Below are 22,389 nucleotides of genomic sequence, written 5' to 3'. Positions count from 1 at the left end.
CCTTATCATCCACCAATCCAATCCACAGTGGATTATCTCCCATGATATGTAGTCGAGTCTCCACAAAAGCTTGCTCATAACTATCTACAATACTAGCCAAATCTGTGCCATCCGACTTACAGGCGCTCTGTGCATCTTGGAAAGACATTCCCGATGACTGTGATGTAATGACTCGGAAGCAACTGTCATAGTACTGGACATAGTTTGTCTTTGTGCAGCTGTTGGGAAGATCACCTGGGTCAGGTAGACTTAGATCTGTATGAGGCAGTGAAAATTATGCATAAGATACAAAATTGCAAAATTGTAGCCAACATCAGAGTAAGTCTGATTTGATTTCAGATTTGGGATGAACAGACTTAGACATTGAGCTATTTGTACAATATATTTGTACAAAATGGGTGAATAAGGTATAGCAAGTTTGTCTTATGCATTCTATTGTTTTCTGTTCCTTATTTTGCTTATATTTTAATTCCAAAATTTCTGACTTTGGCCTGGGTGGATCAGATTATGTCTTGTTTAGGCTTACAATATCTTGGATATTCACAGCGGAGCCTTTTTTTTTAATCACTTAGCAACTTTGTTCAGGCTAACTTCCATCTTTGGTTACAAAACAGATCCACAGGTGTCAAAGCGTGTACCAGTAACTAAGGAAGTATTACAAAATCACTACATCAGCGAATCACTACATCAGCAAATTGATGAATCAAAATGCTTTACACTGGGCTTTGACCTTGGTTAGTGAAATGTTTGAACTTTAGAATAGTGGTCACCATTCCAACCATTATCTTAACCTTAATCTGTTGAGGTGGTGGCAGTTATTCTTTTAAGAAAGGTCTGTCTAAAAGTTTAACCCACAATATCACATGTACTTAAAGATACAGAGTAAGACACATCTACAGTGCCAAGAACCACGAGTCAGCGAGCCTGATTTTTACTTTTTGTCCCCTTATATGATGCTATGCATTAGTTGTATTTGTTCCTACCTGGGTTCCTCTGACAAACAAATCCATTCAATTTCCCACATGCATTATCATTCCATTCACCAACATCATCTTTGTTGTTTAACATTTCTACACAATCTTCCTGCAAAAAATAACATGATTTCATAATGAGGCTGAATGGACACTCTTCTGTCTATGGATCGATAGTTCCACTGCTTGGTTAGTAAATTTGGGTCCACGTTTCCCCAGTGCTTTTTTGGTCCATGGTTGACACATACCCAGGAAACAACGTTTTACAGAAAACATTTATATGTCGGGATATATAAAGGGTATAAAACATTTTAATAACATTCAAGATTCATTTTGAAAACTTGCTGTAAAATATTCTAAACAGAATGTTATTTAAGTGTTGACAAAATATTTTGCAAAAATGTTTGCCCAAAATATCTTACAAAAACGTTTTAGTAACGTTTTCATGACCTTTATATAACCTGACATTTAAATGTTACGTTTTGAATAAATGTTTAAGAGCATTTTTGTGTTTGCTGGGTATTTCCAGTAAAGGTGTGTATTGATGATGTCTGTGGTGTCAACCGGAGAAACACTTGAATCACACTGTAACTGCATGTAGGGTGTGTGTTTCAAATGCACACTTACTTCACCACCTGCTTCGTTAGGTTCCCCATTATTCCAGTTGGTGAAATCTACAGCTGTGCCATCAGCCCATCGGAACTGACCAGTAGTAGTAACATCACTGAGTCCAATCCACATACGGTATGTGACAGTCTTTAGCTGGGTGGTCAAGAAAGCTATAAGAACAGATTCATTAATATACACACTTCATAAAATATATACACACTTCATTATGTAGCACTTTTTATCTAGGGCACAAGAGGCTGCAATAGAGAGCAGGTTCCAAAGAAATAACCAACAAATGCTACCATTCTCATATGTCTAAATTGCTTAAAGGTGAACCTCATTGAAAATAAAGTTATATATCAATAAAAAGCTTATGATATCAGGATATTAAAAATAATTTTTCCGATTTTTTGATGGCCAATAAAGCTGAAAAATTAAAAAAATGAATGAATTTTTGGTCTTTTTTAAGGCGCCCAAAAAGCTTCCAAATCAATCGTCTTTGACCTTGAGAATGCTCGTGACGTAAGCTCAGGGTTCGCAGTCACGTGATCCTACTCGGAAACATGTAAACAAGACTTGCTTCCTGTACTTTGCAAGCTGCCCGGCAAGTCTGATTTACAAAAATAAAGCTTGAAATGAGAAGAATCTTCAAGTTGCTGATTCCTTCTATATATATTAGAAATAATAGAATTATTGTCAACACGAAAATGTTCCGTAAATTTTTGACAAAATCAGTCATAACTGGCTGGGTATAACTGGGTAATTGAGTTTGAATTTCGTGCTGGGATCAATTCCATGCGCAAATGATTGCTGCTACCGTATACCGTTCATGTCATGGACTGAATAAACATGATCGAATAACAAATTAAATAACTTGTTTGTGACATTCCCTATTCTTGATTCATTTAAAAATATCTGATTTTAAAAATATCGTCTTGTAGTAATCAAAAAAATAATATAAAAAAACGCCGATTTCATCAAATCCAGCCCATAAAGGTTTTCATATTATAGCGCATTGCGGTAATACATTCTCCCGGTACATTCTTTCCACACAATCATAATCACGATTGAAAGAAACAGATACTTTATTATAAAATAAATACGATTTAGGCTTAGTAGACCGTTATTTGATGGAATTCTGAAATCTGAATAAAATTAAAATATTGTCACTTGTGTCACGATTCTTTTAATGATACTACCATCAGTGTACTGAAAAAGTGAAACATTCATGTATGGATTACCGAACACGATGCGTATAAATTGCTGCTTTTATGCTGAAGAAATTACAGGCAGCCGCGCCGATCAAGGTGGGCAAACACAGCGACTCGCTTCGTCTCCGGTAGCACAAGTTCAAGTTGCGCCGTGTTTCAGCAGATTTGATCAATCGTTCCCTTATATTTGGAACATCTACAGGAATAAATGTTGCTGATGAAGTAGCAATAAGTTGGAAATATCAGAATGTGAATATCAAATCGGTCATTTTGTCTGCAAGCACAGTACGTACAGTCGCGGATACGGAACACTCGGCGACTGAGTGAGTTCACCTCGCCCCGTATGTATCTACGAGTTCGCCTATCATATATGACCGGTTGTAAAGTTAAGAAATAATTAAAAAATCCCGTACATGTACTTTATTCTATTCCTTCATTTTCTCATTGTGATAAGTTCATCTCAACTTGGTGTGACGATCTGAACTGGTAGCACTAGCAGTTATTTTTTGCAATCTGTTTTCATTCCGGTTCTTCGGCGAATCTTCGCTCTTCGTGCTTTACTGTAATATTCCCTGCATATCGTGGATGGCTTGGCCTATCCCGAATCACCCCGGCCAGCATGCAGCACTTTTCCCATTTTTGAATCCACACACTTTATTCAGGAACTTCATTCTTGATTTGATCATGATGTTTCCTTCATGTTATTCTTATTTTATTGAAGATATTTTTCATGTAAAGTAAGTTGGCAATGACTGAGTTCGTGCATTGGGCCGATGCATGCCACAGTAATGCATGGACATTGTGTTTACAATCAAACCCGGAAGTAACTGTGTGTCCCCGTGTTGACGTCATCATCGAAAGCGCCCAATTTGAACGATTTCGTTTTGTAATTTAGGGGGGGTGCCAATATCCAATCTTTGCATGGAGATTATGTCTATCCTGGTGCGTTAGGCAAATAAAAAATATTCTTTTCTGCTTTCTGGCATCATAAGCTTTCCATTGATATATAACTTTATTTTCAATGAGGTTCACCTTTAAACAAATACTTACATTGCACTTGTTGACTATGTAGAGTAGCTAGTTGCATTCCCAATGACTCGCATTGCGTTCTTGCATCATGCCAGCCAACACGATCTGCTGTATCCTCCCCAAAGAACTGATAACAACGATTGTCAAATTTGAAGGCTCCTGTAGGACAGTTACCTACAGGAGTGGGAGTAGGGGGATAGGTGATAGGGGCAATGTTACCATTAGCTTTCTTGCATATAAATGGAATCTTGTCTCCACAGTTGAGGTCATTCCATGAGCCTGGTTCTGATGTTGCTGAAAGTCAAAAGTAAAAATAAATATTTACACAAGGTTGGTAACTTTTTTTCTCCCAAATGTTGTTATTTCTAGTTTCTTTCTTTCACTCTTTCCCCCCTCCTTTTCACTCTCTGTCCACTTTTTACTGTCTATCTTTCTATCTCTCCCCTGCCGGCCTCTTATTATTAATGTTTTCCTAGGACTATACAAGTGTGATTAGAGGGGTGTTGTGATTCTACTAGCCTCTATTCTACTAAGCTGTTAAAAGTACATAATTTTCATTATAGCTAGGCATGAACAACACCTCCAGAAAGCCATCTTGGTTCCAGAAAGAAGACCCCGACATCTAACCCAAAATATAACATGCATGACATTCTAACTGGTAAAATTAAAATCACAACACAAACAGTTCAAATAAGATAAAAAAATTGGGTTTGGGATTTATAGTGCACGACACCAACCCACAAGCCTCTACACACTTTAAAGAATTTTGCTGACCTCTGTGGCCCAAGAAACACTTTAAAGACAATTAACAACATTCAGGGAAGTAGCTCAATATAGGCCCAGTCTCCTAGTCTACCCACATATAACCATCGCAACCAGGATCAGCTCCCTGAGTAACATATTAGTATAACCCGAGACAATAAGGTAGCTAGTTCCATGTCCAGGTGAATTTTCAAGTTAGTGCAATTATTTTCACAAGAACAATTTCCAACCACACCAGGGCTTGAACTTGGGACATCTTTGCACTGACTCTGATGCCCTACCAACCGCACTAACTTGACTGATGTTATCATCTATTGAACACATAACTTACTATAGACATAGAATTCTGCACACTCTTCTTCTCCATTAAAATCATTTGGTTCCCCTGGTGACCAGTTGATGTAGTCTAGAGGTGTTCCATCAGACCATCTAAAACAATAGAAGGTAGTAAAACAATAGAATAGTAAAGATATCAAAGATATGAGTAAGCCCGCCCACTTATCACCAGCTATACCATAATACTAGTATATGAACCTTAGTGGGATGCGGCTCCATATCTTAACATGAACCTTAGTGGATGCGGCTCCATATCGTAACAATCTAGCGTGTGTCTGCTCTCTCTCCAATTAATAAAGAATGATTGAATAATGATACAGAATGATGTAAACTGATTTAGAGTTTACTTGGTTCACATGAAAATCACCACATTTTTCCACATCTTATCATCACAAAATAAATATCTTTATATTTCATTCTATTCATAGAATTAAAATCCCTCTAAGAACTGATGAGCCAATACTTGGTATTTGTCTTTTATTATCTAATAAAGTAAGGACAAATATTTACACAAAATTGGTGACTTTTTTGCTCTCAAATGTTGTAGATTCATTTATTCACTCCTCTTCTCAAATCTCCTCTCCCCTCACATTCCCTCCGCTCATTCTTTTTTTTTTAATATCTGTTTATCTATTTCTGGAAGTTACATAGAAATAGAATATGGTACTAGCTTCTTTGAATTAAGTTTCAGTTCTGTCTACTCACGAATATTTCCCATTTGCAGCATATGTCCTTAGACCAATCCAATGCGAATGGTAGTCATACTTTCTTAAAGTCTGCAAACAAAAGCAGAGTATAAAAGTTTTCAAGAAATGTGTATTCTGAAATAAAAGTTTGGGTAACTTAATATTGTGATGTAAAAAGATTGAACTTTTATAGATATGTGGACAAATTATCAATAGCATTTTTCAGCAGCTGATTGCAAATCTTTTCTAATTCAAACAATGTGTGCAGTGGCAAATCACACATTGGCAACAGTACGTTTGATGTACAGCGTTGCCCTTACTTGACGTTTGAGACGAAAATACCTATCGTCTCAGCTTTACGTAGGGTATTGAATGCAGTATCTACTGCCTGATCAACTATGCATTCAAGTCACTAAATTGATTGGCTAATTTGTGACGTGTCATGTCAAAAGGAGACACTTTTGGGCAGGTTATGAATTTTGAGGTTTTTACATGTCTTAAATATAGAGATATTTTGCTCCACAACGCCGTTTTCCAAAATGAATTTGGACATTCCTAAGCAAAGATATTGAGTTCGGAAGTTATGGTATTATAAAATTGGAAATTGAGATATCGGCCTTTAAAAATATTATTGACAATGTTGAGAGTGGGAATTAACTTGAAAAATGTCTGAAAAAATACAAGATGCCAGTTACATTCCGGTCTGAAACTATCAGACAATATTTTTAACATTAATAACATCACAAATTAGCAACAAACCCAAATTGTGAACAAATCACCCACCAGCAGATTTTTGGCTATTTCTCCATTTACGATCCTGCCCAAAATTGTCTCCTTTTGACATGACACGTCACATTTATGTTTTGATGGTCACGCACCAGCAATATTTTTCATGATAAGTCCCCTTCAAAAGGTATTAGAGTCACGCGGTAGCCGTGACCAGCAAGTTTAAAAAAAAAGACCGATAAAGAAGACTAATAACAGATGCTCCCGCGAGACTATATTTACACCTAACATTAAAACACTTGACTTCTTTTGTTCGATGTTATTTTTCGCTGTGTACAAAATGCATCGAAAACCATGCTAAATGTTATTTACAGTCCCAGGTGTAATATCTTGACAACTCATTAATTCCAAAAGGGCCACCAATCCTACAGTCAATCATTGTTCGTAATAAACAAATATTTTTGCTTCCATTTCACGCGGTATTTCATAGCGAAAATTAGTTGCAAATCATACTGATCCAGAATTTTTAGACACTGCTACAGGTCTAACTGGTTATCACCTTCACACTACTTTTTCAGATTCACTTTCGAGATACCCTACATACAAATTCTGAGCCCCATTCGCCAAAAAATCAGGTTTTTCACAATTCTTTTGTTCTTATCGGACGATGCATCCATTTATATAATAAATGCTGTATTTCGACACAGTACTTTACAGCAGAGGCCCGTGGCCTAATGGTTAGGGCGCTTGACTCTAGATACGCTATCCCGAGTTCGAAACCCGGTGACCAATTGAGTTTTTTCAATGTTTTATTAAACAATTTATTGTCATTAATCAAGGATAACATGACTTTAAACATCCAGTGCTATTGTGATATTATTATTTTTTATTAAAGCAAGTTGTTTGATTCTTAGGGAAATTGTTTATTGTGTTATTCGGCCTATTTAAAAACACAGCATACACTATCATGGTAGGTATTAATAATATAATACCTACCATGGTGTGATACAACACCATCAAGGATCAAAAGAAATCTGAATAACACAAGAAACTAGATCAGGTATTATAGGGTATGCAATAGTGCAATACGACGTTACTCATTGTTATTCTCATTTAAATATATTTTGTCCTACCACGGGCAAATTCGCATGATAATAGGACAATAAAACATGATTGTGATATGTATGAATGGTCGTTGAATCGATTTAGAGACCTGACTCTCTGTCATCTTCAGCTATCGTAGAACATGACAATTGTCATACCGTCCCGGCAGGTTGATTACAAACACTCTGTAGGTGTGGAAAATTGTTCCGCTAGTATGGAAGGCCAGCAGGAAAAAAAATCCAAATAGCATTTATCAAGCATATATAGTACGGAAGCGTCTATGTGACACAACTTGACAAGATAATTATCTTGCCATGTCGACTTATTATCAGCATTATGTCAACATGACGATATAAAATATCTCGCAAAGACAACTGAACAAACAAGTCAACATGGCAAGATAAATTATCATGCTAAGTCGACATACCAAAAATGGATGTCGTCTTCGTGAAATAAATTATTATGCCAAGTGAATTTAGCAACAAATTAATGTCTACATAGCAAAATTTTTTGTCACATCCAGTTGACTTAACAAGCAATATATAAGTCAACATGGTAAGATAAATTATCATACCAAGGAATAGTAATTTTTGACACCGTATAATTTAAATTATTGAAAAGCATCCTCGGGATGCAGAGGAGGGGCGACCTGAAATTAAAGGGAAAATTAAATCTCAAAAGACCGCCGACAACCGCCGCTCAATAGGGATATCCAACTAGATTGCCCCACAGGGCTACAAAGAACCACAAACCGCGAAATTTGGATATCCAGCTAGATTGCCCCGCAGGACTCAGGAACCACAAATCTTGAAATATGGATATTCTACAAATTAAAACCACAAACCGCGAAAAACCGCCTACAACTGCCGCTCAATAGAAATATTCACCTATATTGCCCCGCAGGGCTACAAAGAACCACAAACCACGAAATTTGGATATCCAACAAGTTTTACATAGGGCCTGCACTTTGGCTCGACATTTGAAAGGGGCGTGAATTCATTTTTGGATACGCCCCTATTATAATTAGGTAATACTCGACTCACACACATTCCCTATATTAATATGTATATACATGTACCACATGTAGTCAATCTGTCTGCTTTATCTGTATTGTGCCGTTCTTAAGCAAATACGGTAGTTAAACACGATTTCATCAAACATTATAACAATAGCTCTTTTACAGTGTGCAATCATCCCGGGCAATAATTGGGCAATAATAGAGGATGTGCGTGAAATTATTGATTGGCTCCATACAAAGGAATTGAACCGGTGTCCTTCACCGTAATCATGGCACAATGCAGTGCATTCAATCAAACGTTGTCGTCAACCTATTTGATCGTATTTGTGCATTTGTTATGTGTGTGAGACGAGCTGTCGCGGTAGATTGCAATAGCTTGTAATCATGCTTTTGTTGAATTAATTTGAGTACTCCGCCATATTTACGGTATGATACGTCATAATCTAGGTGATTATTTGCATTGGATGTCTTGAATACGCTGGCGAGGTTGTGTAATAATCGGATTAATGCTATAACAGTAGGTGAATACAAGTTTTGAATATATCGCGTTGCAAAGCCCCATTCAGTGATCCCAGCGAAAGTGAAAAAAAAATCAAATTGTTACTTTTATAAAAAATTTAATGAAAAAATTGGCACAAAACCCAAGAAAACGGCAGTATTGACGAAGTTGAAGCCCCATTCAAATACATGTAGCTAATTTATATATACTGTTAGTATATAAATTACAGATTCACGTAAATGCATTATTTTTGTCTTAAATAGGCCTACACGGCTTAGGGCTGAACCACTAGCAGAAGACACCAAGATGATGTTTTATGACCTTTGTGGCGAGTGACATGGTCAGTTCAATTCACGCCGAGTGTCCTTGACAGGTTTAACTCTGCTTCGGTGGTCATGAAAGAATTCAAAAGATAACCTCTGCCCCAACAATCCCAAGCAATTGTCTGAAACTGCTCTTCGGATGATGTATCATAAGAACTCAGTCGTCAAATGATGATAGTCATATAATGACCAAAAGATTATTACTGACTATATCATTGAAGACTGAGTTCCGCAGTCTTGAACAAAATCTGAATTTTGATGATTTTTACGATCGTCCGGATGAAAAAAAATCACTGAATGGGCCGTTAGTTCCCTCCTCTCCTTACACTGGCAATATGGATCAAAGAAAAATAAAGAAAAAAAAAAAGAAAAAATAAAGAAAACAAGAAAAAAAAAAAAAGACAAAGAAAAGAAACAATAAAAGAAAAACAAATATGAAAAGTTCGAACAAAATTTGGTTTATAAAATTAATGTGACCGTGATGAGGCTCGAACTCACCACCTTCCGATTTAAAGTTCGAAGCGCTAGTGTACCAAATTCTGATGCCTTACCAAGTGAGCTGTGCTCCTGAGATACGAAATAAAAATAAAATAATACACTGTATACCTGCTTGTGTCGGTAATTGATTTGCTCAAATTCCATAATGGTACAGTGCAACAGAGCAAAAATGCCCAAAATTTAAAAGCTATATAATTTATGACCACTATACACTACACATAAAAATACTAATACAAGGGAATTTCAACGTACGAGTCCAAACAATTAAGTACCAACATGCACAGCTTTGTCCTTATATCACATTTGGGTTTTTAACAAAATGTTATCAAACCTCTACTGTGATTGGCAGCTGCACAAGGCATCTCTTTGATAGCTGATCATGGCCATCCATTCAGCAAGTGGCTACTAACTGACCTTGACAGGCTTGAATGAGCACTGTCATCTGCTACAAAACCATCACACTCTAGGACCTGGTCACTCCATAATGCTACAGCTACAGGGAGCACAGTACTTTGACAATGGAGTGAAAGACTATTATTATTGATTAGGCGCGGATTTTAAAAGTACAGCTCCTATGCGTGTATAGCAAAAAATTGGATAGAATGTTTGGAATCATGTAACTAAAGTACTAAAATGCATTCTGCAAAATGCGCTCTGACCAATTTATAAAGCATTTCATAAGCTTTAATTTGACATATTGTTTGACATATTTGGAATTATGGTAAATCATTAAATAAAATATTTATTAATTAATCAATTATGTCAATTAATTAAAAATTTAATGCAAATATGCATATTTTCTCTGACAGAATTGTAGGATTTGACAAGAGCCATCTTTCTTGTAAGTTTGATTCTTATAACATACCGGTATCGTATTGCGTCCCGTTATAGTTGCAGAAAAAAAATACGCGTGCAGGACACACATACGCACACACACCCAGAGGATCGTACCGTTTTACAATCGTATAACATTCATTGGCGCTAGTAGTAGTAAATTTCAATTTTCTTTGCTTTACCTCACTTGTTCTGCTCAAAATTAAAAGGGACATATCTAGCTGACAGTAAAAGCTTACATTTTATGGAAATTATGTTTAACTATTTGCTTAAACAGCACAAAACAGATAAAGCAGACAAATTTACTATACATAGGCCTATACATGTATGGTATCATGCCAGGGACTGTTTAAGAATATAACATTAGATTTATGATATTTACTTCGAGGACTGTTATTTATCAAAAATGTGAAAAATATCAAATTTTAATAATTTGTCATAAAATTTGTATTATATCGTGAATTTCAAACAATGAAATTTATTTGATATCAGAAAGACATTCTTCGTATTCAGAATGCAATTCGATATGTCTGATGTGCTCTCATGTCCCACAAAAATACTATCGAAACGCTCAAAACGCTCATTCCAGATCCCTTAATTTGGTTAATTTTCTTTTCTTGTTTTCTTTCTTTATTTTTCTTTGATTTATATTGCCAGGGTAAGGAGAGGGAACTAAAGGCCCATTCAGTGATTTTTTGATTTTTTTTCATCCCGACGATCGTAAAAATCATAAAAATGTTGGACATTATTATGACTATCATTTGAGGACTGAGTTCTTATGATCCGAGGAGCAGTTTCAGACAATTGCTTGGGATTATTGGGGGCAGAGGTTATCTTTTGAATTCTTTCATGACCACTGAAGCATAGTCAAACCTGTCAAGGACACTCGGCGTGAATTGAAAGACCATGTCACTTGCCACAAAAGAATGTCAAAGGTCATAAAACACCACTTTTGTGTCTTCTGCTATCTAAAGGCCTATGGCTGATTTTGTACCTTTCGTCATTGTCATAGATGTGCTAACATAGCTTGCTAGTGCAGTGGTTCAGCCGAAAACCGTGTGTCTAAGACAAGAAATAATGTATTTACGTGAGTCTGTAATTTATATACCGGTACTGACAGTATATAAATTAGCTACATGTATTTGAATGGGGCTTCAACTTCGTCAATACTGTCGTTTTCCTGTTTTGATTTATAAACGTAACAATTTGATTTTTTTTTCACTTTCGCTGGGATCACTGAATGGGACTTTATAGCGCGGATTATTCAAAACTTGTTTTTACCTACTGCTATAGAGGGTATGCAATACGACGTCACTCATGACAGAGTCATCCTCATTTAAATAAAATTCTGTCCTCCATAAGGTGCCACGGGGCAAATCGCATGATAATACATTAAAACAGGTGATAGGTATAAATGGATGTGGAATCGATCTAGAGACCTGTCCCTCTGTCATCTTAAGCTATTTTAGAACTGTCCTCCAACATGGCTGCCATCTCAATTGTTATATCGTTCCGGTTGGTTTATTGCATACACTCTATATAGAGTATTAATCCGATTATTACATAACTTTGCCAGCGTATTCAAGACATAGGTTATGTAGGGATAAACTGTACACAGTCAGCCGCCTGCACAACCAATTCTTTAGAAATGCTTAGTCGCGCTAAAAGTCGATCGATACATGTTAAAATCAGCACAATTCAGAGATACACCTTTTTGCTATGAAATTAATTTTCTCGGTCAAATATAAAGCAATATATTTTTTTCTTCAGTAATGTCAGTTAAAAACTTGGTGCTTGGATATATATTTTTTTTTTTAAATCCTGGTATTAAAATTAAGCATCAAATTGTGTCTTTTAGTGTGATATTTTTTATTTTTATAGGTCTTGAGTTCGCCTGCGAGCTTTTTTACGGAATTGGTTTTTAGCGTCTCAAACTAATATAGTTTGCTAAAGAAAGATATTTCCCACCTCTGTAACGCACATCGTGTGGGTCTATATATTATAGTTTTGTCAGAATTTCCGTTTTTATTTTACCTTTTTCCCTTCATGATGCGAAAATGTCAAACTCAGTACTTTTATCTCGTGAGCAACCAGCTGAAATAGTCGATATTTTCATTGTTGTCATCCAGGGCAATTTTCCATTGAAAAGCAAATATTGCCCGACCAGCGATTTAGTAGCCCAAATCCCCAATTGGGTTTTCTGGTAAATGAGGTGAATTTTAAAAATTTGCTCCCGTGATAGCCTGCAATTTCAATTTATATGGATTCCATGATTATGAAAACCATTTTGTCTGTCTATTTGTTTGTTTACCTAGGTTAGCCCGTATTTTCTCTTAAAAGAGACGCACGCTTGAGGTCCATGGGAAAATCCACGGTCCAAACCTAGAAAAATTAGCGTGTTATTATACGGGATTTTAATCTTCTGTCCCTCCTATCTTCAGGTGAATTTTGTATGACCTACCCCCCCCCCCCCGCCCCCATCGCGGGTTGCCATTTTCATTACACCCTTCAGACTTGTGTTCGGGTTTGTTTTTAATTTGACATGTAGGCGTATACCTAAATGTATAGCTATGCTATATATTATTATGTAATATCGTGTACATGTAGGCCTATGGGGTGGGGTGGGTGCACAGGTGTGGAAGTTTATAAAAACCTATTAAATAACCTTAAGGGAAAAAAACATTTGTGGCAACAATAAGCCTTGCATTGGAAGTCATATGGTTAAAGTGTGTTGAGTACCACCCCAACGTTTCCCTACATACACCCCCACTACCTATTTGGGCCCCGCCCCTAGTGCAAGGAAAAAGAGGAAAAAGGAGGAGAAAGAAGAAAAAGAGAGGAAAGAGAGAGGGAAGAGAGGGAGAAGAGGGGCTGAGAGATGGAGAATCCATACGATATGCAATACCATACGATTATATTCAATAAGCCTGGCAAAATTGTCTATTTGGGCCCCGCCCTCTCACCCCCCCCAGTGCAGGGAAATTTGGTGGATTTGGGCCACCGCCCATACAGACTTGCCCCCCTTGGAAAAAATCCCAGCTACGCCGCTGTGATCAGTTGGAGCGCTATATTAGGCCTGGGAATTTCGTTGCTATATTGAAGTTCTGGCAACACTGTACCCATGCCGGTATTCCTATTAAACCCAGGGATATCGATCCACAATGCTAGTATCAGCCTTAGATTCCAGCGTTGATTTTGAAAAAAATTTCAGGCGGGAGTGAAAAGTGGTGAAATCAAAACGGAAATTCTGACAAAACTATGATATATCGCTCACGGTGATGTGCGTTAGAAAGTTGGGAAAAATCCTTCATTAGCGAACTATATTACTTTGAAAAGCTAAAAGGTTGATCCAAAAAAAGGCTCGCGGACAGAGTTTAAGCCTATCAAAATCGAAAATCTTACACGAAATGACTGAATTTCACGCCTAAGTTTAACACTAGGATTTGAAAAAAAATACAGTATCAAGCGCTACAATTTGACCTGACATTTGCTGAAAATGATTGCATTTTATTTGGCCGAGAAAATTAATTTTACATTGAAAAGGTGTAACTCAAAATTTAGCTCATTTCAACACCAAATTCGATCGTTTGTATTGCCTCATTAAATGACTGAGTGAGCCTTGCAGAACAAAAGAATCGGTTGTCCAGGCTGCTAACTGTACATGGGTATAGAAGCCTTGCATGCTTTTATCGATTGGCTCCAAACAAAGGATTTGAACCGGTGTCCTTCACCGTAATCACGGCGCAGTAGCCTACAGTCCATTCAATCAAATGTTGTCAGTGTGCGTGACGAACGATGTATAAATCTGGAGGTCACATCATCACTTATCATGCTTATTGTAAAAAGTTTGTCCAATGCATATACTGTTTGTATTGTTCCCGGGTATTGTCAATACAGTCAAGCAAACAGGTATTATATTTTGAAAAGGCCGCTATAGTATATTCACAGGGGTGTCTTGAATGGCCAATCATATGGGACATAATCAAATTGCAGTGACTGCTTCCTTTGTTACCACATGTCAATCATCTTGTGATTATTGGACCATGTAAACCTGCAAAAAACGAGCCAAAGTGCAGGCCCTATGAACTATAAATTAGCCCTCGATAGAGGGCAAGGCTTGAAGGATTAGGGACATTATAACCACGAACCACGAAAGTTACCTTAACAAACAATATAAGTCAACATGGTAAGATAAATTATCATACCAAGTAATAGTAATTTTTGACACCATGTAATTTAAATTATTGAAAAGCATCCTCGGGATGTATAGGAGCGGGCGGCCCGAAATTAAAGGGGAAATTAAAACCACAAATCTCAAAAGACCGCCGACAACCGCCGCTCAATAGGGATATCCAACTAGAACCACAAACCGCGAAATTTGGATATCCTACTAGTTTGCCCCGCAGGGCTATAAAGAACCACACACCGCGAAATATGGATGTCCAACAAGTTTTAACTATAAATTAGCCCTCGATAGAGGGCAAGGCTTGAAGGATAAGGAAAATTATAACCACGAACCGCGAAAGACCTCCAACAACCGCCGCTCAATAGAGATGTCCAACTAGATTGCCTGCAGAGCTACAAAGAACCACAAACGGCGAAAAACTGCATATCCAACTAGATTGCCCCGCAGGGCTACAAAGAACCACACACCGCGAAATATGGATATCCAACAAGCTTAAACAATAAATTAGCCCCGATAGAGGACAGGGCTTGAAGAATAAAGGAATACCACGAACCGCGAAAGACCGCCAACAACCGCCACTCAATAGAGATATCCAACTAGATTGCCTGCAGGGCTACAAAGAACCACAAACGGCGAAATTTGGATATCCAAGTAGATTGCCCCAGGGCTACAAAGAACCACGTACATTTTAGTTATAGGTCTAGCTATATATACTCGTATTTTTTATTGTCATAAATCAAGGATAATATTATTCAAACTTCTATTTTTCGCTTTATTCGTCTTATGGAGTAGTTCGTAACCGCATGACTTTTCAAGCTTGGAGCTACTCGGCTTCATTCATAAAAAGAAAGGAAATCTACCAAAAAAACGTTGACAACGTAAAGAAAGCAGCAAGTTTAAAAGGCCCCACCTCGGCTCACTTTTTGAAACTTGGTCCCATTTTGAACATCAACAGCAAAATCGGCGTTTTTATTTTATTTTTTTTAAACAGTTATAACGTTTTAATAATAGCATGACTGGCATTATATGCCTACTTGTTATTCATTTTATTCGATCATTAATCATGAAATTAATATTATAAAACAAAACATATATAGGATGTTGGCTTACCATGCAAGAGCAAGATTATAACCTTTCTGATCTTACAAATTAATATCGCATCGGCACATTAAAGACACATAACACATCTGGAAATGTTTGAAGTTGATAATAGTATGATTAAGTTTAAATCAGTCCCAGGAAATCAGTACGTTTTACAAATGGGACCAAGTTTCAAAACGTGAGCCGAGGTGGGGCTTTTTAAACTGGCTGCTTTCTTCACGTTGTCAACGTTTTTTCGGTAGATATGAATTACATGTAGTATCAGGTGCAGAAATGCATTGATATTGGTAGATATTTTGTGTTTGATGTAATGTTTTACATCAGTGTGACTTTTGGGGAATGAAAAAAACAACTTCCAGTAATCATCAAAGCTTCAATCCTACTAAATACATATCGTCATATGGTCACTAAAATGACATTTGTACGAAATCAGATTTGAATAATATTTAAAGCCATAATGAGCGATATGAAATTGTTTTTTTTCAAACCTAATTTTTTTCACCTAACGTATTCAGATATTAATTTCCCCATACAACTCCATGTTAAACAATCAAATTGCCAGTGGGGTTTCTTTCACTTTATTTCAGTTTATTACTACTCAACATTTTGAGTAAACAAAATGCAAATTTTATGGACTCATACATTTTGACTTTAATGTTGGATGTTTCTCTGTGTATAGACACTTATATCCATGGTGGAATATATTTCAGAAATGTTGAGCCTTTAATTATACAATTAATTTTCATACATTACGGCTTTAAGTTTACAACTTACAATATCTGTCAGAAAGTCGTTCTCTCCATCTGCATGTACGGACGCTAGATAGCCTCCATTATCCATACAGTAACTGTTAGCCTCTACCCAGCCTCTTCTATCATCAATCTCTGCACTGTAATAATAGCAGTAGTCTCCACGCAACATCCATTCAGAGTTAGAAGGACATGGAGGATCTGAAAAACACAGCAAAGACATAATCAGGCAAGCACAAACTGCGTGTTTCTACTGGGCAAAGGTTGATGGGTGATGTGGTTTGGCTTGGAGTAATACCGCATAACATGCTCAGTAGAAACCCCGGGGGCAATCAAGTGTGATATCGTACACATGTGCAACCAGTGATTTTCAAAACATATTATTAACAGCCAACTTAACCTCCGATATAAAAATGTATAATTGTATCGTATCTTTACTAACAGCCAATTTCAAACTCCCAGCCTAGAGTGTAATAATTGTATCATAATACTTACTAACAGCCAACTTCACCTCCCAGCTAAGGGTGTAATAATTATTGTTTCGTATACTTAACAGTTAATTTAACCTCTCAGCCTAGCGTGTAATAATTGTATTGCATACTTACTAACAGCCAATTTCACCTCCCAGCTAAGAGTGTAATAATTGCATTGTATACTTAGTAACAGCCAATTTGACCTACCAGCTAAGAGTGCAATAATTGCATTGTATACTTAGTAACAGCCAATTTGACATACCAGCTAAGAGTGTAATAATTGCATTGTATACTTAGTAACAGCCAATTTGACCTACCAGCTAAGAGTGTAATAATTGCATTGTATACTTAGTAACAGCCAATTTCACCTCCCAGCTAAGAGTGTAATAATTGCATTGTATACTTAGTAACAGCCAATTGGACCTACCAGCTAAGAGTGTAATAATTGCATTGTATACTTAGTAACAGCCAATTTCACCTCCCAGCTAAGAGTGTAATAATTGCATTGTATACTTAGTAACAGCCAATTTCACCTCCCAGCCAGGAGTGTAATAATAATGTATTGTATACTTAGTAACAGCCAAACATGCCAGCCAAGAGTGTAATAATATTGTATTGTATACTTACAAGGAGAAGGTGTAGGTGGAGCTGGAGTAGTGTAAGGTACAACACCTATGGACAAAAATACAAAAAGGTGAAAAGCTACCTGTTTTAAACAGATTTATAGGAGTATTTCGTGATCCTAGCATCCTCTTTTTAAGACATTTTTCAGTAGATATCCAGATAAGTAAATTAATCTGCAAGAACTTTTAACTTTTTTGTACATAAACATTAAGTAGCCAGACGATTCCAGTGGTATAATTGCGAAAAAGGGGGGGATGCTGTGGGTTACCGGTTACGAAATGCCCTTGTAAGATAACAAACAGTTTCAAAGTGCATTTTGTTTGTGTCAGGGCACATTTGTAAAGATCTGCAAATAAGTATGTACCCCTGAAAAATGACTTCACAACCGAGGATACCCATCAACCGATGACGTCCAAAGTCCCACATAAACTACTGGGCAAATGTTGATATCCAATTCCTTAAACTTCCATCCAGTTCATTGAAATTCATCCTTAATAAGGTCCCCCTATTGAAAAATATCACCCCCTGGGGCATATACTTGGCACAGTATGCTATATACATTTAGTAACTGCATTTTCTGTTTATACCTTTTGCTATTTTGCAGACCCAGCTTCTATAGTAATTACAATCCATATCATTCCAACCTCGATCACCAAAAAACATCTCCACACAATCCTCTCCAGTCCCTACGTCATTGGGTTCACCAGGGCCCCAATTAGTGTGATCCACTGGTGTACCATCTGTGTACTCAAAACCTGAAGTGGAAATTTTTTGAATGACAGAATAAGTTAATTCAACTTAAAAAGAAAATGAAAATCATGTATGCAAATGGCAGTAAGTATGAAAGTGTACACATACGAGGGCTGGTCAATAAGTTCCCGCAACTATGGTGTATCTCCGCTCATGCATGACTTGGATGACTGTTACTTACGCTAAATACAAGTTTGTACTTTTGTCTTTCAAAACAAATATGTATTAGCGATACTGAATACTTGATTACGTAATGACATTAGCATAAACACCATAGTGTATGGGCACTGCCTGATTTATGGTGAAAAATAGTCAAGGAAAGCTCGCGCCAAATTGAGGTATTGTTACATAATTCCAAATTTCTCGAGAATAAAAGTATGGAATCTGGCGCGGTTTTTGCAACTTTTTAGACCGATAACATATAAATGATGCTGTACTCTTTTTAGATCTATACCATTTTTATTAAAGAAAAGAGGTCGTGTTGAATATCTCCAATTTTGAGTTGGCTTTATCACCCATTGTTCTTTACATAATAAGAGATAGAAGGATTAATCGATGACAAAATTTAACAAATGGTACCTGGTTTGATTGGGTATCTACTGATTATTAAAAAGGGAGATCCCAGTGGCGAAATCACAAACATTTCTTTCTTAATCAACCCTTGTTTTCAAAAGGTCATGTTTTTTGTAGTCAAAGTAGCACACCATAGAGAGGCTCTGGATTGAATAAGAAATTTGAATATCGAAAGGTATGTCTAATTCTAGCATAAGACTTGGTATAGCAATTCACTCACCCAGCTACTGTTCCGCAAACCTTGTATTAGTCATATTTTTAGCGCTTTTTTGATGAAATTTTACTTTTTTCATACATTTTTGTACCATCAACGCATGCGCATATTTCTATTTTTATTGCAACAAATTCTGTTGTCCTGACTATGATCTCTCATACCATACCAATAATCATATTTGTTTTTGTTTTATTTTGGAGAAAATTTGGATTATTTCTTTTACCGTGTGGGCTCTTTTCTCCCGATTTTCACACCATTTTTGTTTGTCGTTAAGGCCTATTTTTGGTGAAGTTCAAAGACAGTCTCTTTCATGATCTGTTGACGGATACATTTCTTCTTTCACAATTATCAATTGAATATACTCAGATTACCTCATACCAAAAATAAGGCTTGTAGATTGCTTTGGTCCTCACTTCTGCTTCTTTTTATTACACGTTCCGCAAATACTATTCAAATTTCCCGCCAATGTTGACAATTGTCAGTGTACATATGGCAATGACTTTATGCAAATGAGATTACGTAATTAAAGGTACTCTGATACAAATTGTTGTGTGTTTTAAAAGACAAAGGTACACACTTTATTGATCGTAAGTAACAGTCATCTAAGTCATGCATGAGCGGAGATAAATAATGGTTGCGGGATATTATTGACCAACCCTCGTAACTATATAATTTTTTTCCACACTCTTCCAACAAGTTTCACCCTCCCAGCAAGAATATCCCCAAATCTTAATCAGTTTTTGGCAAAAGCACTTTTTTATAAAATTCAATTTATAACAATTGTGAAAAACAACTGCAAACAAATTGACCAAGTTCAGAAATATGAAACTTGCTGTTTATCCCCTAAACAAGTTATATATGTAAGTTCTGTGTTTCATGAGGGTTTTTGGTCATGCTTCTATTGAGACTCTATAACTACTGCATAGCTTTGAGTTTGACACCTATATTAATCTTGACCTCATTCATTTTATTTACAACAAAATAATTATCCTGCAAATTACTTCAGTTATTAAAGGCTATTTTCCTTGGAATACTTAGTGCCTTTATTTATCATGTAAGATTAATAAAACCAAGCCTGTTTGGCTTGTCATGTTTTGAGGTTCCACTGCAATAAATTATATTAATCATGCTGAAAGTCAATGGGCTCCAGTCAGATTTAATTTATAACAACAACAACAACAACAACAACAACAACAACAACAACAACAACAACAACAACATGTCCTATGTGACATCTGTGATTAGAATAAAAACTACTCACCACCTTCGGTACTTTGATCATGTAGCCCAAACCAGAATCCTGCACCTGGGGTACTGGAAGCAGATAAACAATTTCATTAATTGAATCTTACACAATTTTATAGCTTACACATTTAAATATTATTATTATTATTATTATTAATGCAATGGTAAATGACTAAGGACATTCACTCAACTGATCTTCTAGGAGGATATGTGAATTTAATAAGTGATACACAAATGTAATGGTTTGAAAACAAACTGAAAATGAACTTACATAACATTAGCTTGTGATTTTACATAGTCTTCTTCATCTCCGCTATGGAAACTGGCCAGTTCTGCTCCCATGTTACGACAGTGTTGTTGAGCATCTACCCAGAACAAGGTTTCCGAATTTGGCACTTCATCAACCTGGGAAGTTTAAAAGAAACAAAATGTTAATTATCATGATTTAAAAAAATCAAAAAACAAAAACTTTTCTAAGACTTCTCTATTCAAAATGTGCACGAATTATGTTGGATATTAATTTTCAAAGCTTTGAAATTGTATTTTCATCACGATGTTTGCTAACCACCCATTCACCCATCATTTTGGACAGAAGTTTGCTCCTGGAACAGGCAAAATTAATGCATGTGATATATGCTAAATTCTAGAAATAATACTTGAATAAGTTCTGTGAACTCCAAACAAGACCAGATAAGATAAATAAATCAAGGCTATAGCAATAGCTATTTGAGCTGACTAAATCCTCAGAAGTGGCAGAGGACTGGTTTATGTTTAACGTTTGGACAGGTAGTTTTGGTGAAAATGCCAAGCACTTGTCAAATCCTATTTAAGACCCTGATCTTCATGTCAGTGCATTTTGTCGTAACCATGAAAATAACAGTAGATGAAATCAAAATTTGAAATAATATGCATATGATATTCGCCTTGAAATCAATGAAATAAAGAAATATTAAATAATTAAGGTATCTGCATTTCATGCTTTTTTCCAATGAGAACAAGAAATATGTATCTGCCAGTCCTTGCTGGATGTTCTTGTGAACAAAAGAAAATGAAAGTTTGTTTTTTTTTCACAAAAAATGAAGTTTGTGAAAGGCCACTACACCCAAACATAATATCAGCCAAAATCTTGGATACAGCCCACTATGTTGAAGGTTTGTTATGTCGCGTGTTCACTATGTTAAAAACAATTAGGTTCATTATGTCAGATTTAACCCCAACCCTTACCCTTATTTCATATTCAACATAGCAGGCAGACACCAAAAGCTTACCCTAAAGCAGTTATTCCCATATCCAATCCATCCTGTTGCACAACCTTGATTGCTGGGTTGTGTTGGTGGTGGAGGTTGGGTTACTGGGGGAGCTGTGAAGCCAATTCTTCCTTTCTCACAGACATAGTTCAATTCATCATAACATGCTTTATCTTGCCACATACCAGCAACAACACCAGAAGTAGCTGCCACACAGTCACCATTGCTGTTATCTGAAAATCATAATACAATATTAACATTTTAACAAATCATAATATAATATTAGCATTTTAACCAAACTTTTTAAAATGTTTTGAATGTATTGATCATTTGGCTTCCTGACATCAGTACTTTGTCGCAACAATTAACAATTTTAGTCGACAAACAATATTTCCGCCTGTCAGCGGGGCTCAGTAGTCCTGTTGTTTGAATTGATCATTTATTATTTATTATTTTTTCTAACAAAACATTATAATGTTCAATTCTAGACCTGAATAATACCAACAGCTATCACACTAATAATACACATATAATATTTTGTAGCAATTTTTAACATAGATTTTTGTTTCTATATCAAATTATTCATCTTTTTCTGCTTTTTTGTGGCAATTTTAATTCTAT

The 22,389-nt window shown here is 36.3% G+C and overlaps 1 protein-coding gene across 1 annotated transcript in view; it reads right to left on the bottom strand.

The window, feature by feature from the left end:
* The window catches only part of LOC140142150 (macrophage mannose receptor 1-like), an 83,064-nt gene that overhangs the window by 4,644 nt on the left and 56,031 nt on the right, over positions 1 to 22,389 (bottom strand). Inside the window, exons 24-33 of the mRNA XM_072164116.1 lie at positions 21,909 to 22,001; positions 18,366 to 18,494; positions 17,743 to 17,787; positions 16,668 to 16,843; positions 5,624 to 5,694; positions 4,905 to 5,011; positions 3,842 to 4,114; positions 1,599 to 1,750; positions 984 to 1,083; positions 2 to 255 (exon numbers count right to left, since the gene is read on the bottom strand). Coding sequence (XP_072020217.1) covers positions 2 to 255; positions 984 to 1,083; positions 1,599 to 1,750; positions 3,842 to 4,114; positions 4,905 to 5,011; positions 5,624 to 5,694; positions 16,668 to 16,843; positions 17,743 to 17,787; positions 18,366 to 18,494; positions 21,909 to 22,001 — 1,400 coding nt within the window. The remainder of the gene's footprint in view (position 1; positions 256 to 983; positions 1,084 to 1,598; positions 1,751 to 3,841; positions 4,115 to 4,904; positions 5,012 to 5,623; positions 5,695 to 16,667; positions 16,844 to 17,742; positions 17,788 to 18,365; positions 18,495 to 21,908; positions 22,002 to 22,389) is intronic.

The sequence above is a fragment of the Amphiura filiformis genome, chromosome 20 (assembly GCF_039555335.1).
Source record: "Amphiura filiformis chromosome 20, Afil_fr2py, whole genome shotgun sequence".
Taxonomy (NCBI): domain Eukaryota; kingdom Metazoa; phylum Echinodermata; class Ophiuroidea; order Amphilepidida; family Amphiuridae; genus Amphiura; species Amphiura filiformis.
This window is presented reverse-complemented; position numbering and strand designations above follow the sequence as displayed.